The sequence below is a fragment of the Capricornis sumatraensis genome, chromosome X (genome assembly GCF_032405125.1).
Source record: "Capricornis sumatraensis isolate serow.1 chromosome X, serow.2, whole genome shotgun sequence".
Taxonomy (NCBI): Eukaryota; Metazoa; Chordata; class Mammalia; order Artiodactyla; family Bovidae; genus Capricornis; species Capricornis sumatraensis.
Window position 1 is genome coordinate 85,388,813 of NC_091092.1, and position 22,764 is coordinate 85,411,576.

The 22,764-nt window shown below is 40.2% G+C and overlaps 1 protein-coding gene and 1 non-coding gene across 2 annotated transcripts in view; one reads left to right on the forward strand and one right to left on the reverse strand.

The window, feature by feature from the left end:
* The window catches only part of ZNF81 (zinc finger protein 81), a 35,785-nt gene extending 19,635 nt beyond the window's left edge, over positions 1-16,150 (forward strand). Inside the window, exons 3-4 of the mRNA XM_068963206.1 lie at positions 3,623-3,718; positions 14,442-16,150. Coding sequence (XP_068819307.1) covers positions 3,623-3,718; positions 14,442-16,150 — 1,805 coding nt within the window. The remainder of the gene's footprint in view (positions 1-3,622; positions 3,719-14,441) is intronic.
* On the reverse strand, positions 1,426-1,529 carry LOC138072138 (U6 spliceosomal RNA). Its single transcript, XR_011144284.1, has one exon. It is a non-coding gene; the product is annotated as a U6 spliceosomal RNA (small nuclear RNA).
* Positions 16,151-22,764: the final 6,614 nt, after the last annotated feature.

Below are 22,764 nucleotides of genomic sequence, written 5' to 3' on the forward strand. Positions count from 1 at the left end.
GCTCAAAATTTAGGTGAGTTGATGTTGAACTTTTGAATCTGAAATTCACAGGGCAAGCTAGGCAGATTTCTGTGTCACAGTCCTGAGGCAGAATTTCTTTTTCCATTACCCATTCCTTGTTCCCTTTGCCCTCAGCAGGCAACTCAGCTAGTTGTGATTTTTTTTCCTAGTGAAAGTGGAAAGTGTTAGTCACTCAGTCGTGTCTGACTCTATGTGACTGTGACCCAATGGGCTGTAGCCCACTGGGCTCCTCTGTACATGGAATTCTCTAGGCAAGAATATTGGAGTGGGTAGCCCTTCCTTTCTCCAGGGATCTTCCCAACCAAGGGATCGAACCCAAGTCTCCCACATTGCAGGCAGATTCTTTACCAGCTGAGCCACAAGGGAAGCCCAAGAATCCTGGAGTGGGTAGCCTGTCCCTTCTCCAGGGGATCTTCCCCACCCAGGAATCGAACCACGGTCTCCTGCATTGAAGGCGGATTCTTTACCAACTGAGCTATCAGGGAAGCCCATAAATACAAAGAAACATGAAAGTAAACGTTGCTCAATCGTGTCTGACTCTTGGCCACCCCATGGACTATACAGTCCATGGAATTCTCCAGGCCACAATACTGAAGTGGGTAGCCTTTCCTTTCTCCAGGGGATCTTCCCAACCCAGGGATCAAACCCAGGTCTCCTGCATTGTAGGCAGATTCTTTACCAGCTGAGCCACCGAGGAAGCCCAGTGGTATGACCCAAAACTTTATTCTTGAAGGGTCCAGGCCTGAATTATATCATTGTAGTTTTACATTGACTTCAGTCACATGGCATGCTCAGTCACTTCAGTTGTGTCTGACTCTTTGGAACCCCATGGATTGTAGTCCCCCATACTACTATGTCCATAGAATTTTCAGACAAGAATACTGGAGTGGGTAGCCATTTCCTCCTCTGGGGGATCTTCCTGACCCAGGGATTGAACCCGTGTCTCCTGTGTCTCCTGCATTGTAGACAGATTCTTTACCCCAAGCCACCGGGGAAGCAATCACAGGGCATGATAGTGTGCCTTATGGGATCGCCTGTATTCTAGACATACTCTTCTTTTTTAAAAAATTTTTATTGGAGTATAATTGATTTACAATGTTAGTTCCAGGTATACAGCAAGGTGAATCAGTTATACATATACATATATCCACTCTTTTTTTTTTTTAAGATTCTTTTCCCATATAGACCATTACAGAGTAGTGAGTAGAGTTCTGTGTGTGATACAGTAAGTCCTTATTAGTTATCTATTTTATATGTAGTAGTGTATATATGTCAATCCCAATCTCTCAATTTATCTCTCCTCCCCTCTTACCATCTGGTAACCATAAGTTTGTTTTCTACATCCATGACTCTACTTCTGTTTTGTAAATAAGTTCATTTGTATCCTTTTTTTTTAAGATTCCATAAAATATGGAACACTTCATGAATTTGTGTGTCATCCTTGCTCAGGGGCCATGCTAATTTTGTCTGTATCATTCCAATTTTAGTATATGTACTGCTGGGCTTCCTTGGTGGTTTAGATGATAAAGAATCTGCCTGTAATGTGGGAGACCCGGATTCAATCCCTGGGTCAGAAAGGTCCCCTGGAGAAGTGAATGGCTACCCACTCCAGTATTCTTGCCTGAAGAATTTCATGGACGAAAGAGCCTGGTGGGCTCCAGCCTATGGGGTCTCAAAGAGTCAGACATGATTGAGCAACTTTCACTTCACTTGACTGAAACAAGCACTCAGACATACTTTTCTTTATTTCCATTGTGATATAGCAGGCCACAGTTTCCCCTTGGTAGTCAGGATCAACCACCCCAGCCAGCACAGTAACTCCCTTCTTTGCCTGTTGATTCAGAGACATGAAAAGACCAAGATGTCCAGGTGGCAGACTGATCTTCCAGTTCAATAGAATCAGTGTTGTGTCTCTTGGTAGAAGTATTCCTCCCTTTGGAACTAAGGCATGTGGAACAGCAGAGCATAAGATTGCCAGTACAGGAAACAAAATTTTTGCTAATGGGCCACTAGGAGTGATAGTAAGTGGTGCCACTCCTGGCTCAGGGCTGAGGGGATGGGCTACCATCCTGATGGGCTTGGAGGACAGAGCATTGAACCAATGAGGATTATTGTCAAGCTGTGGCTCAGCTGGTAAAGAATCCACCTGCAATGCAGGAGACCTGGGTTCGATCCTTGGGTTGGGAAGATCCCTTGGAGAAGGGAAAGGCTACCCACTCCAGTATTCTGGCCTGGAGAATTCCATGGACTGTATAGTCCATAGGGTTGCAGAGTCAGACACGATGAGTGACTTTCACTTTCACTTAAAATCTAATGGAATTTGCCCTGCTCAGTTACAGACTTGCTTGAGACCTGCCATACCTTTCTAAATTCTAATTTCTCCCTTTTGGAATGGGAATATCTATCCTATGCCTGTGACACCATGGTGTTTGGAATATTTTAGAAACAGGTAATGCGTCTGCTTTCATAGATATGCATGGAGAGGAATTGTGTTCCAGAATGACTCATACTCAAGTCTTACCCATAAGATTTAGATGATTTAGATGCTGAGATCTGAGACTCTGGGTTGATGTTTAGATGAGATTTTAGACCTAAGAGTTGATGCTGGGATGACTAAGACTTTTAGGGATATTGGGATGGGGTTAATGTATTTTATACATGGGAAAGATGTGAATTTGTGGGGGTCAGGGGACATGCTCTTATTGGTTGAATAGTGACCCCTCAAAAAGATATGTGTCAAAATCTTAACCCCCAGTACCTGAGAATGTGCCTTTATTTGAAAATAGTATCTTTACAGAGGGGATCAAATTAAAATAAGGTCATTGGGGTGGGCCCTAACCTGAGTGGTATCCTTTTTTTTTTTTTTTTGTATAAAAAAAAGGAGATTTGGGCACAGAAATAGGCACACATAGAGGAAAGACAGTAAGAAGACACACAGGTAGAAGATAGCCATGGGACTGGATTAAAATATGTATATAAGCCAAGGAACACCAGAGATTTTTGGCAGACAGAAGAAGCTAGAAGGTGCAAGGAAGGATTCTCCCCTATATCTGCTGGAGTGAGCATGACACTGCTAACACCTTGATTTCAGAATTCTAGCCTCTAGAAATGTCAGATAATACATTTCTGTTGTTTAAAGTCACCTAGTTTTTGGTACTTTCTCTCTCTCTCTCTTTTTTTTTTTTTTTAGCTCTACCCAGGTTATTGCTACCAACCCATCTACCTCCACCCTCATGCCTGCATGCTCAGTCATGTAACCCCATGGACTGCAGCCTGCCAGGCTCCTCTGCCCATGCACTTTTCCAGGCAAGAATACTGGAGTGGGTTGCCATTTCCTTCTCCAGGGAGTTTTTGGTACTTTCTTAAAGAAGCCCTAGGGAACTAACACAGAAACTCAGTGAGGTGGTTTCCATTCTCAGCTGCTAAGTGTCTGGGGCATCTGAAGTGTGTGATAGTGTCATCCTTGATTTGCCTGAGATTCTTCAGTCCCTTTGCACGTTCATGCTTATTACTCTTTTTCCAATGAAATGCAGTTACTTTTCCAAAGAACACATGGAAAGCAATTAGCTGGACCCCATTTTCTATCATTTCCTGTTAACAGGGTATGAAGTTCCCAAACCAGAGGTCATATTCAAGTTGGAGCAAGGAGAGGAGCCTTGGGCATTGAAGGAAAAAGCCCTACATCACAGCTGCTCAGGTGAGTGTGATCCTGGCAGAAGGGAGACATGGAAATACTTGAGACCAATACCTTTAAAGTGCTGTGATTGCTGCCCTTCTTGAACGTTCAAAACTTTAGAAACTCCTTGGCCTCTGAGGTACCAAACTGCTCTTCCCTGTATTTCCCTTACTGCTATCAACTGTCTTCTTGGCTTAGCTTCCCTCCAGAATTGCTACAGTACCTATACTCTAGATCAAATGCCAGACTTCCTCACTATGGATCTGGCTTTCTTGGATGTTTTATCCTTCCATTACATTTTTATGCTTTAGTACTGAAATCCCACTCCCAAGGTCTTAGATCCTTATCGTATACATTCAGGTTTTAATGGATTTGCCTTCTTTGAAGATCAGTTGGTTGCCTCACTCCTGTTCTACCTGGTTCCCTTTCAGCTTCTTCTCCCTCTTGTTTTCATCTTCTCACTCTAAGATAGCAACAAACTGTCATCTACAACCAGCCCCACCTCCTTTTCTCTTTGTAGATATTGCTTTCAGATTCCTCACTTCTCTTCACCTCCCTTAATCTGCATGCCTGTCTTCCGTCTTCTCACTTTATGATCCCTGTCACTTAGCATTTTCTCTTTTAAAATCAAATTTATTAAGATATAATTTACATACCATAATAGGTATCCATTTTAAGTGTACAGTTTGGTGAGTTTTGACAAAGGTACACACTGGTATAAGCACCACCCCAGTCGTGATACATCCCATCACACAAAAATGCACCTTCATGCCCCTTGTAGTTAATACTCAACACCACTTCAGCCCCAAGCAACCACTGAGTTACTTTTTGTCATTATAGACTAGATTTGCCTTTATTAATGTTGCATATAAATGGAATCATTCCATATGTACCTTTTTGGGTCTGGCTTTATTTGTTCAGCATAATGATTTTGCAATTCATTCATGTTATTGAGTATATCACTAGTTTGTTTCTTTTAAATAGTAGATACTATTCCATGGTATGACTATTAAATAGTTCCTTTTAAATAGTGAATACTGTTCCATTATAATTTTTTTATCTCTATGCCTGTTAATGACAAGTGGTCATTATTTGTTTATTATGACTAAAGTTGCAGTAAACATTCTGATTTGTCTTTGTGTGAACATATGTTTACATTTTTCTTGGGTAAATGCCTAGGATTAGCATTGCTCTTATATTATAATCAGTGTTTGCTTACCTTTCTTATAATTTCATATAATTGCCAAACTGTCTTCCAAAATGGCTTTACATTCCCAACAGCAATACATTAGAAATTCTGTTGCCCCAAATCCTTGCCTATACTTATCATCAGTCTCTTTAAACTTTGCTATTAGAATGGATATGTAATTGCATCTTATGAATGTAAGCAGCATTTCTCTGATGAGTAATAATGTTAAGTATCTTCATGTGCTTATTATCATTTGTACATTTTTTTGTGAAGTGTCTATTGAAATATCTTTCCCATTTGGGGAGGGTTGTTGTTTGTCTTCTTATTATTGAGGTATAAGAGTTTTTTATATTTGCTTGATAGAATTTCTAAGCCAGATATATATACTGCCAATATTTTGTTGCAATCTGTACCTTACAGTTTTAGTCTTACTGGTGCCTATCAAAGGAAAAATATTTTAATTTTTATGGAGTCTAATTTATCATCTTTAAAAAAGATTTAGTATTTTTTGTGATCTGTTTAATAAATCTTTGCCTACTGCAAGGTCCTTGCTCCTTGGAAGGAAAGCTATGATGAACCTAGACAGCATATTAAAAAGAAATATTATTTTGCCAACAAAGGTCCATATACTCAAAGCTATGGTTTTTTTATGTATGGATTTAAGAGTTGGACCATAAAGAAGGCTGAGTGCCATGATGGTTTTTTTTAAAACAGTAAAATGTTTATTTTCTTAGAAAAAAAAAAAAGTGGTCAAGAGGGATTCAAAATGATTGTGATCACACTTCCATCTGCATCTGAGCAAAACTGATGTTGCAAGCTTGATCTTTGACTAAGAGACCCAGAAAATGAAACCACCTGCTGCTCGCTCCTATGTCACTTCCAGGAGTCATGTCACAACATGTTTTCAATTGATAGTAGCTTCTCTACTTCTTAGCAGAGAAACTAGGCTTGCCATAGCAACCATCCCATCTCCAAAGCCCAACACTGCCAGTGAGAAACAAAAAAACTGCTGGGGGAGGCAGGAAGGAGGGAGGGGGGAAAGAGGCACTTGTCTTAGAAGCAGAACCAGTCTAGAACAGAAGTTGGATATCTGAGTTCACCACTACCATCTTTTGGAAAATAGGTTGGAGAGCATCTATAAAACCAACAGTATCTTTAAGGTAAAACTGCAGAATTTTGCTGCAGACCTGGACACTGAGAGAAGTGAAAAGTTGCAGCAAGTTTTAAATAGCAGCAACAAAGAAAGTTCGATAACAGTTTTTGTTTGTTTTTAGCAATATTCCTTTGCAAGTTCATTAAGAAACACTGTAATTTAACGGGGCATACGATATGGAATGATCTTCTTTTGCTATAGTGCTGTTCGCTGAAGAGAACCGACCTTTGCAAAGATTTCAACTGGAGTGTAACCTATTAACACAGTAGTAGCTACTGGTTTGAGTGGTGGGATTGGTGCGATGTGATATCTTCTTCCAAACAGTAAACTCGACGCTTTTCCATTTTTTCATCCAGCATTCTGAAGAATTCTTGTTGGCTTTCAGAGATGTGCATATTTGCTCTGGGTTGATGAACTAATCCTGAAATTTCTTTATTATAGTCTTACAGTTGAACTGGCACTTTTTCCCAAGTTTTCTTGGTTCCTGGCTGCTATTTTCTGCTCCTCTTCTGCCCCATTTTTCGTGTATTTGACTTCTTCCACCGGTTTGACCCTATACTCTTCGCCAAACGCATCTCCATTCTGGTAGTTCTTCCCTTTCTGGGCTTCCTCTCCATGTTGAACAGTGGCAACATGCTTGGCGGAGGCACAGCCCATAGCCTCATTCAGTCAGCTTCAGCCGGGCTGAACTGTAAATCATCTCAACAGACACGGGGACTTTTTTTTTCTTTTAGACACAGGGAAAATCCACCTTCTTGCTGAGTTGGTCAAGATGGGTGCACCTTGGGCGCTCGCAGGGGTGCTGAAGGTGGCAAGCCTCCCGCCCCGCCCCCCCCCGCCCCATTCCTCCTCTCGGGTTTTCTTCCTCCCTCCTCCTTGTCTTCCTCCTTCTCCCCACGGTGAGTCCCGGTCTCCCCCTCCTCCCCAAGGCCGGGGGTAAGAGCCCTGAAGCCCCCGGATGCGGATGCGTGCGTGCTGGAGGCGGCAGCGCAGCCAGCAGCTCTCTCCAGTAACTGAGCGCGGTGCGCCGCTCCCAACTAAGGTGTGAAAGAAGCCGAGGCCATGGCACGGATCGTCCGGCCCGCCTCCCAACTCCGGGAGTGGGCAGGGAGCAAGCCGGGGCTGGCTGCGAGTGAGGGAGGGGGACGGAGGGAGGGGACCTCCTCGTCCCGCCCCCATGATGCTTTTGAACTGTAATGTTGAAGAAGACTCTTGAGAGTCCCTTGGACTGCAAGATCAAACCAGTCAATCCTACAGGAAATCAATCCTATATATTCATTGGAAGGACTGATGCTCAAGCTGAAGCTCCAATACTTTGGCCACCTGATGCGAAGAGCTGACTCATTAGAAGAGACCCTGATACTGGGAAAGATTGAAGGCAGGAGGACAAGGGGATGACAGAGGGCAAGATGGTTGGATGGCATCACCCACTCAATGGACATGAATTTGAGCAAGCTCCAGGAGATGGTAAAGGACAGGGAAGCCTGGCGTGCTGCAGTCCCTGGGGTCGCAGAGTCTAACACAACTGAGCGACTGAACAACAACATTGCAAGGTCACAAAGATATTCTCATATTTTCTTCTATACAATTTATCATTTTAGCTTTTTAAGTTTAGGTCTATGATCCATTTTTGTGTTTAATGTAAGGGTTAATGTTCATTTTTTTCAATACAGTATTCAATTGTTCCAGAACCATTTATTGAAGAGAGTTTTTTCCCACTGAATTTCCTAAGCACAATTATTAAAATCAGTTGGTTTCACATATGTGAAAAGTTCCTATTTCTGGACTTTCTGTTCTGTTTAATTGATCTATTCAATTTAACTCAACTCATGCTTGTGCTTAGCCGTGTCTGACTCTTTGTGACCCCATGGACTGTAGCCTGCCAGGCTCCTCTGCCCATGGAGTTTTCCAAGCAAGAATACTGGAATGGGTTGCCATTTCCTCCTCTAGGAAATCTTTTTGACCCAGGGACTGAACTCACGTCGCTTGTGTCTCCTGCATTGGGAGGCAGATTCTTTACTGCTGAGCCATTTCTATTTTAAAATGAAGGTTTTATTATTATTCAGGTATGGTGAGGCCAACATATCTGGAGACAACTGCCATTGAAAACAGTTTGTAACAGCTTCTAAAAGGAAAAGGCATACCACAGTGTGCAGAGTTACACCAGGGAGCACTAAGGTCAATCAGGAGGTAGAAGTTGTAGGGGAAAATCATGGGCAACAGCCTTTATTATGATTTTCATAGGAAAGAATGGGTGAGGTAGAATAAGCAGGCTGGAAAGGTTTAGAGTTAGTTAGTTTGAGTAATTTCAGTGGACTCTGGGGTGTAGTGTAGAAACTATCCTTAGTTGCTTGGTACCCAGCCTGAGGTGATTAGGGCAGGGGTCTAGTGGCAACCTGCGAGATCTTGAAAAAGGAGATAGTTGGTGGATATGGGCTCTGGATTTGTTGGTTTGCAAATGGTAGGTATACTTACAGGGAAGTCACTTGCTGTCTCTAGGAAATAACTAGGTCTGGGAGAGGCAGTCTCTCCAGGATCAGCTAGGCATCAGATGCTAGAGCATCAAGAATACAGAAAATAAGAAAATATAGTTAATGCACTGTCCTTTCAGCAGACCCCTATTTTATTTGTTGTTGTTCAGTCACTCAGTCATATCCAACTCTTTGCTACGCCATGGACTGCAGCATGTCAGGCTTCCTTGTCCACCACCATATTTTGTTACTATAGCTTTTATAATGAGTCTTGAATCAGGTAGAGTAAGTTCTCCAGGTTGATTTTTTTTTAATTACTTTGACTCTTCTAGATCATTTACATTTCCATATAAATTTTATAATCAGTTTTTAATTTTTTGGAAAAAAATTGCTGGGATTTGGTTTGGCATAAGATCAATTTTAAGAGAATTGAAGTCTTAATAATATTGAGCCTTCTAATCTGTGAATATAGCAACTTTCTACATATATTTAGATCTTTGATTTCCTTCAGCAATGTTTTATAATTTTCATATAAAAGTTTTATGTATCCTTCATTAAATTTATCCCTAGGCATTTGATGTTTTGATACTATTATAAATAGCATTTTAAATTTTTTTCAGATTATTTATTGCTAGTATAAATTGCTAGTGATTTATTTTTGTACATTGACTTAATAAAAGCATGAGATTGGAAAAGAAGAAGTAAAAGTGCCCTTAAAGTCATGATTACTTACATGAAAAACCCCAAGGAATCTACAAGAAAATTAATAGGTGGATTTAGAAATAACTGCCAGTGCAGGAGACACAGGTTCAATCACCCTAGAGCACACGACTTGCAACTACTGAGCCCACACACTGAAACTGCTGAAGCCCTTATTTATTTACTTTGGGCTGTGTGGGGTCTTCGTTGCTACTCGTAGGCTTCTTGTAGCTGTCGCTTCTATTGTTGTGGTGCACAGGCTCTAGAGCGTTCAGGCCTCAGCAGTTTCAAATCCTAAAAGATGATGCTGTGAAAGTACTGCACTCAATATGGCAACAAATTTGGAAAACTCAGCAGTGGCCACAGGACTGGAAAAGGTCAGCTTCATTCCAATCCCAAAGAAAGGCAGTGCCAAAGAATGTTCAAAGTACTGCACAATTGCACTCATCTCACACACTAGCAAAGTAATGCTCAAAATCCTTCAAGCTAGGCTTCAGCAGTACATGAACCATGAACTTCCAGATGTTCAAGCTGGATTTAGAAAAGGCAGAGGAACTAGAGACCAAATTGCCAACATTCACTGGATCATCAAAAAAGCGAGAGAGTTCCAGAAAAAACATCTACTGCTGCTTTATTGACTATCCCAAAGCCTTTGACTGTGTGGATCACAACAACTGTGGAAAATTCTTAAAGAGATAGGAATACCAGACCACCTTACCTGCCTCCTGAGAAATCTGTATGCAGGTCAGGAAGCAACAGTTAGAACTAGACATGGAACAACAGACTGGTTCCAAATCAGAAAAGGAGTACGTCAAGGTTGTATATTGTCACCCTGCTTATTTAACTTATATGCAGAGTACATCATGTGAAATGCCAGGCTGGATGAAGCACAAGCTGGAATCAAGCTTGCCGGGAGAAAGATCAATAACCTCAGATATGCAGATGACACCACCCTTATGGCAGAAAGTGAAGAACTAAAGAGCCTCTTGATGAAAGTTAAAGAGGAGAGTGAAAAAGTTGGATTAAAACTCAGTGTTCAAAAAACTAAGATCATGGCATCAGGTCCCATCACTTCATGGCAAATAGATGGGGAAACAATGGAAACAGTGAGAGACTTTATTTTGGGGGGCTCCAAAATCACTGCAGATAGTGAATGCAGCCATAAAATTAAAAGACATTTGCTCCTTGGAAGAAAAGCTGTGCCCAACCTAGACAGCATATTCAAAAGCAGAGACATTACTTTGCCAACAAAGCTCCATCTAGTCAACGCTATGGTTTTTCCAGTAGTCGTGTAAGGATGTGAGTGTTGGGCTATAAAGAAAACTGGGCACCAAAGAATTGATCTTTTTGAATTCTGGTGTTGGAGAAGACTCTTGAAAGTTGCTTGTATTGTAAGGAGATCAAACCAGTAACTCCTAAAGTTAATCAGTCCTGAATATTCATTGGAAGGACTGATGCTGAAGCTGAAACTCCAATACTTTGGCCACTTGATGTGAAGAACTGACTCATTGGAAAAGACCCTGATGCTAGGAAAGATTGAACATGGGAAGAGAAGGGAGCAGCAGAGGATGAGATGGTTTGATGGCATCACTGACTCGATGGACATGAGTTTGAGTAAGCTCCGGGAGTTGGTGATGTACAGGGAGGCCCGGTGCACTGCAGTCCATGGGATTGCAAAGAGTCGGACACGACTGAGCGACTGAACTGAACTGAGCACATACATCCACTAAAATAAATGTACAGAATGTTCATATCAACCTTATAATTATCAAAAACATGATGCTCTTAAAGTGCTGCACTCAATATGTCAGCAAACTTGGGAAATTCAGCTTTGGCCACAGGACTGGAAAAGGTGTTTTCATTCCAATCCCAAAAAAGGGCAATGCCAAAGAATGTTCAAACCACTGTACAGTTGCACTCATTTCACATGGTAGTAAGGTTATGCTCAAAATCCTTCAAGCTAGGCTTCAACAGTACATGAATCAAGGACTTCCAGATGTGCCAGCTGGGTTTCAAAGAGGCAGAGGAACCAGAGATCAAATTGCCAACATTTGTTGGATCATAGAGAAAGCAAGGGAATTCCAGGAAAACATCTGCTTCATTGACTACACTAAAGCCATTGACTATGTGGATCACAACAAACTGGAAAATTCTTAAAGAGATGGGAATACCAGACCACCTTACTTGTCTCCTGAGAAACCTGTGTGTAGGTCAAGAAGCAGTGGTTAGAACCAGACATGGGACAGTGGACTGGTTCAAAATTAGGAAAGGAGTATAACAAGGCTGTATATTGTCACCCTGTTTATTTAACTTATATGCAGAGTACATTATGCAAAATGCCAGACTGGATGAATCACAAGTTGGAATCAAGACTGTTGGGAGAAATATCAACAATCTTAGATATGCAGATGATACCACTCTAATGGAAGATGGTGAAGAGGAACTAAAGAGCCTCTTGATGAACATGAAAGAGGAGAGTGAAAAAGCTGACTTGAAACTCAGCATTTAAAAAAAACTAAGACCATGACATCTGGTCCCACCACTTCATGGCAAATAGAAGAGGAAAGATTAGAAACAGTGACAGATTTTGTTTTCTTGATCTCAAAAATCACTGTGGATGGTGACTGCAGCCACAAAACTAAAGGACACTTGCTCCTTAGAAGAAAACCTATGACAAACCCAGGCAGAGTATTAAAACAGAGAGACATTATTTTGCTGAAAAAGGTCCATATAGTTAAAGCTATGGTTTTTCCAATAGTTATGTATGGATGTGAGAGTTGGACCATAAAGAAGGTTGAGCATTGAAGAATTAATGCTTTCAAATTATGCTGGAGAAGACTCTTGAGAGTCCCCTGTACTGCAAGGAGATCAACCAGTCAATCCTAAAGGAAATGAGTCCTGAATATTCATTGGAAGGAATGTTGCTGAAGCTGAAGCTCCAATACTTTGGCCACCTGATGCAAAGAGCCTGATGCTAGAAAAGATTGAAGGCAAAAGGAGAATTGGGCAGCAGAGGATGAGATGGTTAGACAGCATCACTGCCTCAACAGACATGAATTTGAGCAAACTCTGGAAAGATAGTGGAACGCAGAGAAGCCTGATGTGCTATGGTCCATGGAGTTAGAAAGAGTCAGGCACAACCTAACAATGGAACAACAACAGCAAAACCATTTAATTAAGCACACAAACATTTTTAAACAGCACAAAAGAAGATACAAGTAGGAGTGGAGAAAGAGGATATTAACCTGTCCTTTTATTTGAGAATAAACTGAACTTTTGTGAGCCATTTTTTGAGTGGCAATGAGAATGCTAGCTTGCATACACAGCTCTTTCTAAGCAGATGACTCTCCATTTCTGTACGGTTCACTGAATCAGTAAAGGACTCAGGAAGCTTTTTACTGCAGAAGCAAATTTTTATGATGAATATTGGTACTGGTGATCTAACTGTTGTCCAATATAGCAATGGTTTAGAAGTTATGTTTTATTCACAACTTAGACATTTTATATACATTTAAGTGTTTAATAAAGTGAAAAGTAAAACCACCTCTAAAATTTAGCCTAGAAATCCAGGGGTTAGTAACTTCCAAATAAATTAAAGCCAAATATATGAGAATGCAATGCAACTTAAGAATAAGAGGATGAGATTTTTGGACTGGACGTATTCAGAATACAGTATCTAACTGACTAACAGGAAAACTGGATTTGATGACTCAGAGCATTCTCAATATCTAAAAACTCTTGCTGATGAGATAGTGTACAGTTCTTCCATTTTACAGTTATTATTGAGAATATAATATGTCTCATGAACTGTATTGGTAATTGAAAATCTGTGATTCACTCTTGGCAAGAATAGTATATTAATTGTGTTAAAGCTAATTCACAGTAATAAAGAGAGCATTAGATATAATGACTTACATGTAGAATTTTATTTCTTACATATAAAGTCTCTAATATCACAGGCCATTGGAAAACCTAGCTGCTTCTGCTTATTCATGAATCCATTACTCAGCTCCACCGTCTCTTGAATTTTTGTAGCATCTGCATGTTTGAATCCATGTTGCTGTCAAATCCAGGTTTTAGTAAGCATGAAGGTAGGAGGTATAGAGAAAATATGCCTACTGTTTCAATGCTTTGGTTTGAAGGTGGCACCCAGTGTTTTCTCTCATTCTGTTGAGAACATTGTCACATGGTCACAACAATTTTCAAAGGAGGCTGAGAAATGTTATATGACTGGGCATCCATATTCCTGGCTACTAATCCATTAATGCAAAAGAATGGTGAAACAGATTCTAGTGGTCAGCTTTCATTCTACCACAGATGGCTTTTCATCACTCTCATTTTGTACTTCTTATTAAATATATTTAATTTTATTTCCAAGGAAACAGTTACACTTCGGTGGAGAGTTCAAGTATAGACATCCATTTATTGTTTGTATAGGTCAAAATGGCTGTGACCACAGTATTTTTCCTATAGACATGAATAAATTATTTTTTTAGTTTTATTGAGATATAATTGACATACAGCATTGTATAAATTTAAGGTGTAGAGCATAATAACTTGACATACATATATTGTGAAATGATTGCCACAGTAAGTTTAGTTAACGTCATATTATATAGATACGAAACTGAAAAGATTTTCTTTGTGATGAGAACTTGTAGAATCTACTCTCTTATCGAAGTTAACTATTTTTATCACATTAATTTGATATTGACGCTGATAAGCAAGAAGCAGTGAGATTAGTGAGGATTTAGAATGGAAAGCTGATGAAGACTTAGACTCTGAGTTACCCATTCAAGCCTAGGTTCTCCATAGATGTTTCCCCTTAAAACCCTTCTCTGTTTAATCTTCAGTCCACCTTACTTGATATCCCCTACCAAAATAGAGCTAGATTGCTTATGTTGAACTCCAATCTCCAATACTGAATATATGTGTAATTATTCTGAACTTCACTTTCCTTATCTACAGTGGTGGACAAGATACCTCATAGGGGTTTTGAAAGGATTAAATGAGTTCATATGTATATATTTTGTAGAACAATGCCTGTACCACCAAATCATGTAAGAGCTTGGCACATAATAAGTGCTATTTATGTATTTTCTGTTATTGTCATCATTGTCATCATCATCATCATCATCAGATTTACTGATTTCTGACCAATTTGGATTAACTTAAGCTCTTAATCTTCTGTTATGTATTCTTTGTGTCATTTTATTTTTTTTCTCTTTTTAGATGGAAAGTTTGGGATTAAAACCTTACAAAAAAGAATTTCTGGAAAAGTTTCATTTCATGGTGAAATGGAAGGTGAAGATGCAAAAGATGATTCATTGTATTCCATTTTAGAAGTACTGTGGCAAGATGCTGAACAGATAAAAAGCTACCAGGAAAAGCAGAACAAACCTCTGAGTCATGCTGCTTTCATCAATAAGAAAATATTGAATACAGAGTGGGATTATGAATATAAAAACAGTGGAAAATTTATTCATCCAGGCCCAAATTGTATTCCTTCACAGAAAAGACCCCATAAACGTAACTCATTTGGAAAGAATTTAAAGCATAATTTAGGTGTACATATTCATAGTGAAAGCAGTACAACAAATAACTTTGATAAAATTATTGGACACAGTCAAGTTTTTACCCAGAGCTCTTCTTATACTAACCATGAAAATACACATACTGGAGTAAAATTCTGTGACAACAATCAGTGTGGAAAAGTCTTCAGCTTCAAACAAGCAGTCAGTCAGAATCTGAAATTTCCTGTTGGGGAGAAAGCAAATATGTGTACTGAACTTGGGAAGATCTTCACCCAGAGGTCACAACTCTTTGCACCTCAGAGAATTCATACTATGGATAAACCTCATGAACTTAGGAAATGTGTAAATGTTTTTGCACAGAAGCCACTACTCAGTATTTATTTGAGAGTTCATAGAGATGAAAAGCTATATATATGTTCTGAGTGTGGAAAGGCATTCATCCAGAATTCAGAATTAATTATGCATGAGAAAATTCATACCAGAGAAAAACCCTATAAATGTCATGAATGTGGAAAATCATTTTTCCAGGTGTCATCTCTCCTAAGGCATCAGACAACCCATACTGGAGAAAAACTTTATGAATGCAGTGAATGTGGGAAAGGCTTCTCCCTGAACTCAGCCCTCAATGTACATCAGAAAATTCATACTGGAGAGAGACACCATAAGTGCAGTGAGTGTGGGAAGGCCTTTACCCAAAAATCAACACTCAGAATGCATCAGAGAATTCATTCAGGAGAGAGATCCTATATATGTACTGAATGTGGGCAGGCCTTCATCCAAAAGGCACACTTGATTGCACATCAAAGAATTCACACTGGAGAGAAGCCTTATGAATGCAGTGACTGTCAGAAATCTTTCCCCTCTAAGTCACAACTCCAGATGCATAAGCGAATTCACACAGGAGAGAAACCCTACATATGCACTGACTGTGGTAAGGCCTTTACCAACAGATCAAATCTGAATACTCACCAGAAATCTCACACTGGAGAGAAGTCTTATATATGTGCTGAATGTGGGAAAGCCTTCACAGATAGGTCAAATTTCAATAAACACCAGACTATTCATACTGGAGAGAAGCCCTATGTTTGTGCTGATTGTGGGAGGGCCTTCATCCAGAAGTCAGAGTTACTTACACATCAGAGAATCCATACTACAGAGAAGCCTTATAAATGTTCTGACTGTGAGAAATCCTTTTCAAAGAAACCACACCTCAAAGTACATCAGCGAATTCACACAGGAGAGAAGCCATATATATGTGCAGAATGTGGGAAAGCTTTCACAGACAGGTCAAATTTCAATAAACACCAGACAATTCATACTGGAGATAAACCCTATAAATGTAGTGACTGTGGAAAAGGCTTCACTCAGAAATCAGTTCTGAGTATGCATCGCAATATTCATACATGAAAGTAACCCTGTTTCTTGAAAATGAGGAAGCCTTATCACAGAAATCAGGTCTAAGTGTGTGTTATAAAATTCAACCAAGACAGATCATATATTGAATGCATTGCATAATAAAAAGAATGTGTCAGGCTCTTTCACCTGAGATGAGAAAAATTATTCAGAAGAGACCCTCTAAGAATGCATTGAATGATGAGGAATTTCCATATTTGCAAAGCTTCACAAAATATAATTGAATTCATACTGGGGAAAATGTTATCAGTTTGAGATATTAGGAAAACCCTTCCTGTAGAAAGTATTATAAGGCAAATTATTACCAAATTCTTTATAGAAAAGTATGAAAAAAGATATAAATGACAGTAATGTTTATTGTGTTGTATTAAGCAATTTAAAGTGACAACAAAATGAAAGGCAGGACAAAAAAATAATATATTTGATGTATAGACCTGCTCTCAGATCTGTTTGTAACAAAACACATTGCACAATGGGAGGAATAATTGAGTTGAAATTCTTTTTTTTATTTAATGTATTTGTGTCTATCAAATATGTTTGCTACTGAATATTTTGCTCATGTGAATCCACAGTTTTAAAGTCATTATGGTTTTATATATACACTCACCTGCTGATATATTTTTACGCAAACACATAAATATAATCCTGTCATACATGTTGATTTCTGTGACATCATATTTTTATCTTCCTTCATTGTGGTACAGTGCAGAAATAACCACAGCTCTCTCCCATCCTTTTATGCACCCCTCTTTGTAATATTACTGTTGTTTCTCTTATTAAGAGGCAGAGCTCTCTCTCTACTCCTGGACTCTTGAGTTTGGCCATGTGAATTTGCTTGGGCCAGTATACATTAACAAAGAGATTCAAGAAGATGCTGGAGAGGTGTGAAAAGCCTGCCTTGAGACTTACCCTTTCTTGCAGCTTTTTTGAATTCTGAGACCTTCGTGTGAAGAAGCTCAAATTACTAAGGGATGTGAAACCACGTGGAACAGAGATGAACCAACCCAGATGAAGCCCCTTAGACCAAATGCCAGACGTGGGAGTGAGGCCTTCTTCAACCTCCATCCCCAGCCGTGCCAGCCCACAGCAGAAGAGCCACATCAGTCATCCCAACCAACCTGGAGAATTATGAGATAGAAAAAATGATTATTGTTTTAAGCTACTATGTTTGGTGTAGTCTGTTACACAGCAAATGCTGAATAATACATAAAAGTGTACACCTACTGGGGGTGTTGTATCAAAATATAAAACATGTGGCATCAGCTTTGGACCTGGGCAGCAAGTGGAGACTGGAAAAGCAATGAGGAAGGCTGTTAAGAAAGTATGCAGAAGATGGCAGTCTATGTTGTCTAGTGAGGGAAAAAATAGCAAAACAGCAACCATGCTCTGTGGAAAGATAGAGAATATACCAAATGAACTTGTGGATCTGGCTAAAGAGATTTCCAACAGAATGTTGAAGTATCTGTTTGCTTCTTTTAGCTGCATGTGATAAAATGTGGGAAAAAAAATGAACTAAGTAAATAACTGTTCCATTTGCAATCAGAGTTCAGAAGAAACACCCAAAACAACAGCATTTGGCTGAGTTGGAAAATAACTGCTTCACATCTCCAGTTTCTCCACGCATCAGAATATTCTCAAGGTGAAAAAGTAACCTCCAGAGTAGAGATCAAATCATAGATGTGGCTCTAAGACCCTTTGTTAAAATGTGTAAAATATTTAAGTTGGTGTTTGGGAGACCCTGTCAGCTAAGCTAAACAGCTCCTAAAAACTCAACAGTGTCCCAATAGCCTGACTCACTGTTCAAAGTAGAGAGGGGCCCATCTTAAAAAGAATTGTTGATGTTGCATTTGGGACATAGAGTAAATACAAACCAGATTCATAGAAAACTTGCAACATTTTAAACAGAGTTTTACTAACAAAACTACCTCCGCGTTGGACTTAAAAGGACTGAAAAAGTCCAAAGTGAAAAATGAACTCCCCTGTCTTACCTTCTGTGAACAGGAAGCAAGCTGTGAAAGTTACTCAGCTGCAAACATGGGCCATTTCTTATGGGAAAAGAAGGCCATCTCAGAGAGAAGATCCAAGAACAATGTACTAAAATGGACTGGGAAGCCATTCCCAGGCAGAACTATGACCTAAACAAGAAACACTTTTTGCCCCTGGAGCAGAGAGACCTGACAGTATTTGCTCTGTGGGATTTCAGAATTGTTATTGAACAGTGATTGATATATGCCTCTTTTTCCTTCCCTTTTTGAATGGAAGTATCTGTTACAGTTATCCTGTCCCTATCTCACTATTGTATTTATATTTATGTGTATGCACATGTGTGAGTATGTGTGTGTTGGGTTAGGAGGGTGGTCATATAACTTGTCATTTAGTTCACAGGTCTCTGGGAAAAAAAAAAACACAATCTACACCCAAGTAGCCTCAGCCATATCTGAATCTGATATAGAAGTCTTAAGGTCTTGGATTTTAGCCTAATGTTTTAATTTGGGATGAATGTTTGGAGGTCTTGGAATGGGGGTGAATATATTTTGCCTGGTGTGATAATGTAAATAATTTATTATCGGAAGAGACACTGTGATAGAAAATACTACAATTTCCCATCCCTATATGTATGCCTGTTTTCAGTCATTGTTTTGCTTTGTGTTTCAGTTGGGATAATTTCTATTAACCTATCTTTAAGGTCACTGATTTTAACCTCTATCCTGGCTCTGTCAGATCTACTGATGAACCCATTGAAGGCAATCTTTATCTCTGTTATGTTTTTTTATTTCTAGATTGTCCGTTTGAATTTGAAAGAGTTTTCATCTCTGCTGAAATTCCCCACATGTTCATACCTGTTGTTTACATTTTCCACTACCCTCTTTAACATACTAATCATTGTTATTTAAACTCCTTGTTTGACAGTTTCAACAACTAAATCAGCTGAATCTGGATCTGTTGATTGCTTTGTCTCTTGACAGTGGATTGTTTATTCTTGCTGTTTTGCATGTAATATTTGGCTGAATGTCAGATGTTATATGTAGGATAGTAGAAACTGAGGTAAATATTTAATTCCTGGGAGTAGACATGTTACTTTCCTTATAGGTCATTGGCATAGGGGAATTGAGGCCAGCTAGTCAGGATTTGTTCTGGTGTTTGCGTGGTGTTGTTGCTCTCTTTACCTGCAATGTATCAATGACTTCAAATTTCTCTAGTGTTACCTTGTACTTCCAGTAGGCACTGGTTTTCCAGATAATTTTTCTCAGCATTCCTGCACCACCCTTGCATTTAAGTCTTTCTTAATGTGCTTGCACTGTGGAGAGGCGCACTGTCTATGCTCTTGCCTCTCCCTTAGTAGCAGACTTTTATTATTACCTGGGTCTTGGTGACCTGATGAGTGGGGGGGCAGAAGTTGTCTGGGGCCAGCCTCAGTCTTAGACAGGCCCCATATCCCTAGATCGTGGAAGGTGATGCTTTTTCAGTGATCCTGCCCTTCCCGTTAGTATTAATATAAGGCTTTAAATGGTCTGAACCTAGGAAGGTTTCCTGTCCTTCCCTTTTCCTTTCCTCTAGCTACAGTAGATCTTTACCTATGTCTTGGGGGCAACAAGGTTTGCTGCACTTCACCCAGTGGCTTAAGGTTTTTATTCTGTGAGGAAGTAGGGTCCCATCAGGGCTTTGGCCATTTCCGTATCAACAGCTGTGCCCCTAAAGGCCTATACCACTGAGAGAGGCTTTCTGCAGTCTCCCACCTATCCCTGATGTTTCTTATGAGCAACTAGTGGAGGTCTGTGGAGAAGAACCTGAAAGTGGGGGCCTATGTCTCCAGCTCTCAGAGCTCTGATATTCTCACACTATCCCACACTCAACTTTTAGAACTTTATTTAAGATTCTTTCTGAATTCTTATTTCTGGTGTGGTGGACCCATCTTCTTTCCTGCTCTGCCACAGATAACCCTGTGATAACTTCCTGCCTTCTTTGAGGCATTTGTCTCACATATCAAGCTAGTTTGTTCCCCTATGACATTAGCTCCCTGATGAATTCAAGGAAAGTTATGATTTTGTAGATTACCTGAATTTTTTCTAATTGTAAGAATGGGAGCTAAGCTCTTTCCAAGTGTCTGCATTCTAGCCAGAATCCAGAAGTCTGGATGGTCTCCTTTGGCCACTGCTATCAGAATATATGCCCCCTTTCCACATGACTACCACTTTACCCAAGAGGTAGAGTCCATTTCTCCAGCCCTTGAAACTGGATTTGGCCATTTCTTTGGTCAACGGGACATTAACAAATATGACACTAGAAGAGGCTTGAGAAGTACTTGCATATTGAGGTTTACCCACTATTGCTGCTCTTTGACGGAGAAGGCAATGGCACCCCACTCCAGTATTCTTGCCTAGAAAATCCTGTGGACAGAGGAGCCTAGTGGGCTGCAGTCCATGGGGTCGCTAAGAGTTGGATGCAACTGAGCGACTTCACTTTCACTTTTCACTTTCATGCATTGGAGAAGAAAATGACAGCCCACTCCAGTGTTCTTGCCTGGAGAATCCCAGGGACGGGGGAACCTGGTGGGCTGCCTTCTATGGGGTCGCACAGAGTCGGACACGACTGAAGCGACTTAGCAGCAGCAGCAGCTGCTCTTTGAAATCCTGAGCCCAAGTATGGAAAAGCCTGAGTTATGCTATGAGAGACCTTATGGAGCAGCAGTGGAACAGAGATGAGCCATCCCAATTGAGGTACCCTAAACCGACTAGATTTCATCTGCAAGATATGTGAATGAAGCCATTCTATCCATGTAACCATGGTCAGGCCGGCTGTGGTCAGCAGCCTCTGAGACAACCTTGCATCATGATCCCTACCTCTTGGTATCTACACCTTTGTATAATCCTGTTCCAATGAGTTTGCACCAGGTTAATGACTTGGTTCTAGTGAATAGAATGAGGCAGAGGTAATGGGATGTCACTTCCAAGATTAGGTTACAGAAAGACTGGGGCTTCCATTTTGGATGCTCTCACTCTCAGTTGGTTCACCTTAGGGGAAGCATGAGGCAGCTCTATGGAAAGACCTATGTGGATGAGTTTGGGAGCATATTCTCCCAATCTAGTCTTCAAATATGACCAAAGCCTTAGCTGACAGTTTGACTGCAACTTCGTGAAAGACCTTCAGCCAAAGGCACACTTCTGAGCCTCACCTGAATTCCTGACCCACAGAAACCACAAGAGAGTAAATGTTTTAAGCTGCTGAATTTTAGGGCAGTCTGTTTCTAGACCCCACTGATCCCAGACAACTCACAGAATCATTGATTAAAATGTTTATTGTTTTAAGTCACTAAGTTTTGGGAAGCTTGTTACCCAGAAAAAGCTACCTAATACATTTATTATTTACTGACTTTCCTCCACTATTTATCCAGAATAGATAACCAATACTAATTAACTACTATGAACACTTTCATGTTTTAATCTGTGCTCATATAAATTATATATAGATATATATACGTTACATGCTTATAATCAGATAGGAGCTATATAAGAATTGTTTTCTTCCTTGACTTTCAAATATGGGATCGTGTCACACAATTATCTCTGCTTGCTTTATTACTGAATAATTTTTTTGAATAATTGTGTCATAGTTTGCAGGGTGGATATGCAATAACTTATTCAATTATTTGCATATTAAAATTTACTTACATACCCCTTTTTCAACTTAGCAATGCTGTTCAAAATATTAAGAGGCCGTTTTCATAATGGCTGTGTAGATAGGCTCAGGAACCAATGGCTAGGGTTTCAATCCTGACTCTACCAGTTACTAGCTCTGTGACCTTGAGCAAGTTAGTAATCTCTCTGTACTGATTTATTCAGCTGTAAAGGATGTTCACAGTAGTACATATCTCACAGATTCAACATGAGATGAGTATAAACTTCCTAGGGCTATATAGTTCCACAAACTGAGTGGCTTCAACAGAAATGTATTGTGAGGCCAGCCATCTGAAGTCAAGGTGCCGGCAGGGCCGCACGTCTGAAGGCCCTGGAGGAGGCTGTTCCTGCTCCTCCCCTAGCTCCTGGCAGGCGCAAGCGCTCTTTGGCTTGTGGACGCAGCACTCCAGTCACACAGCCGTTTTCTCCCTCAGTGTCTCCAGGTCGTGTTCCCTCTGCATGTCTGTCTCTGTGTCTAATTTTCCCTTTTTTATAAGAATACAGTTATACTGGATTAGGCCCACCCTACTGACCTCATTTTAACTTGATTGCTTCTGTAAAGATTCTGTTACCAAGTGAATTCACATGCTGAGGTCCTGGCAGTTAGGACTTCAATGTATCTTTGCTGCTGCTACTGCTAAGTCACTTCAGTTGTGTCCAGTTCTTTGCACACCCTATGGACTGTAGCCCACCAGGCTCCTCTGTCTACAGGATTCTCCAGGCAAGAATACTGGAGTGGGTTGCCATTTCCTCCCAGGGGATCATCCCGACCCAGGGATCGAACCTGCATCTTCTGCATTGCAGGTGGGATCTTTACTGCTGAGCCACAGGGGAAACCCCTTAACATATCTTTGGGGGTACACAATTACTCATAATAAATTAATGCATTTGTCTATATAAAGCACTTAGAACTATGCATGGGGAGTTCTTGAT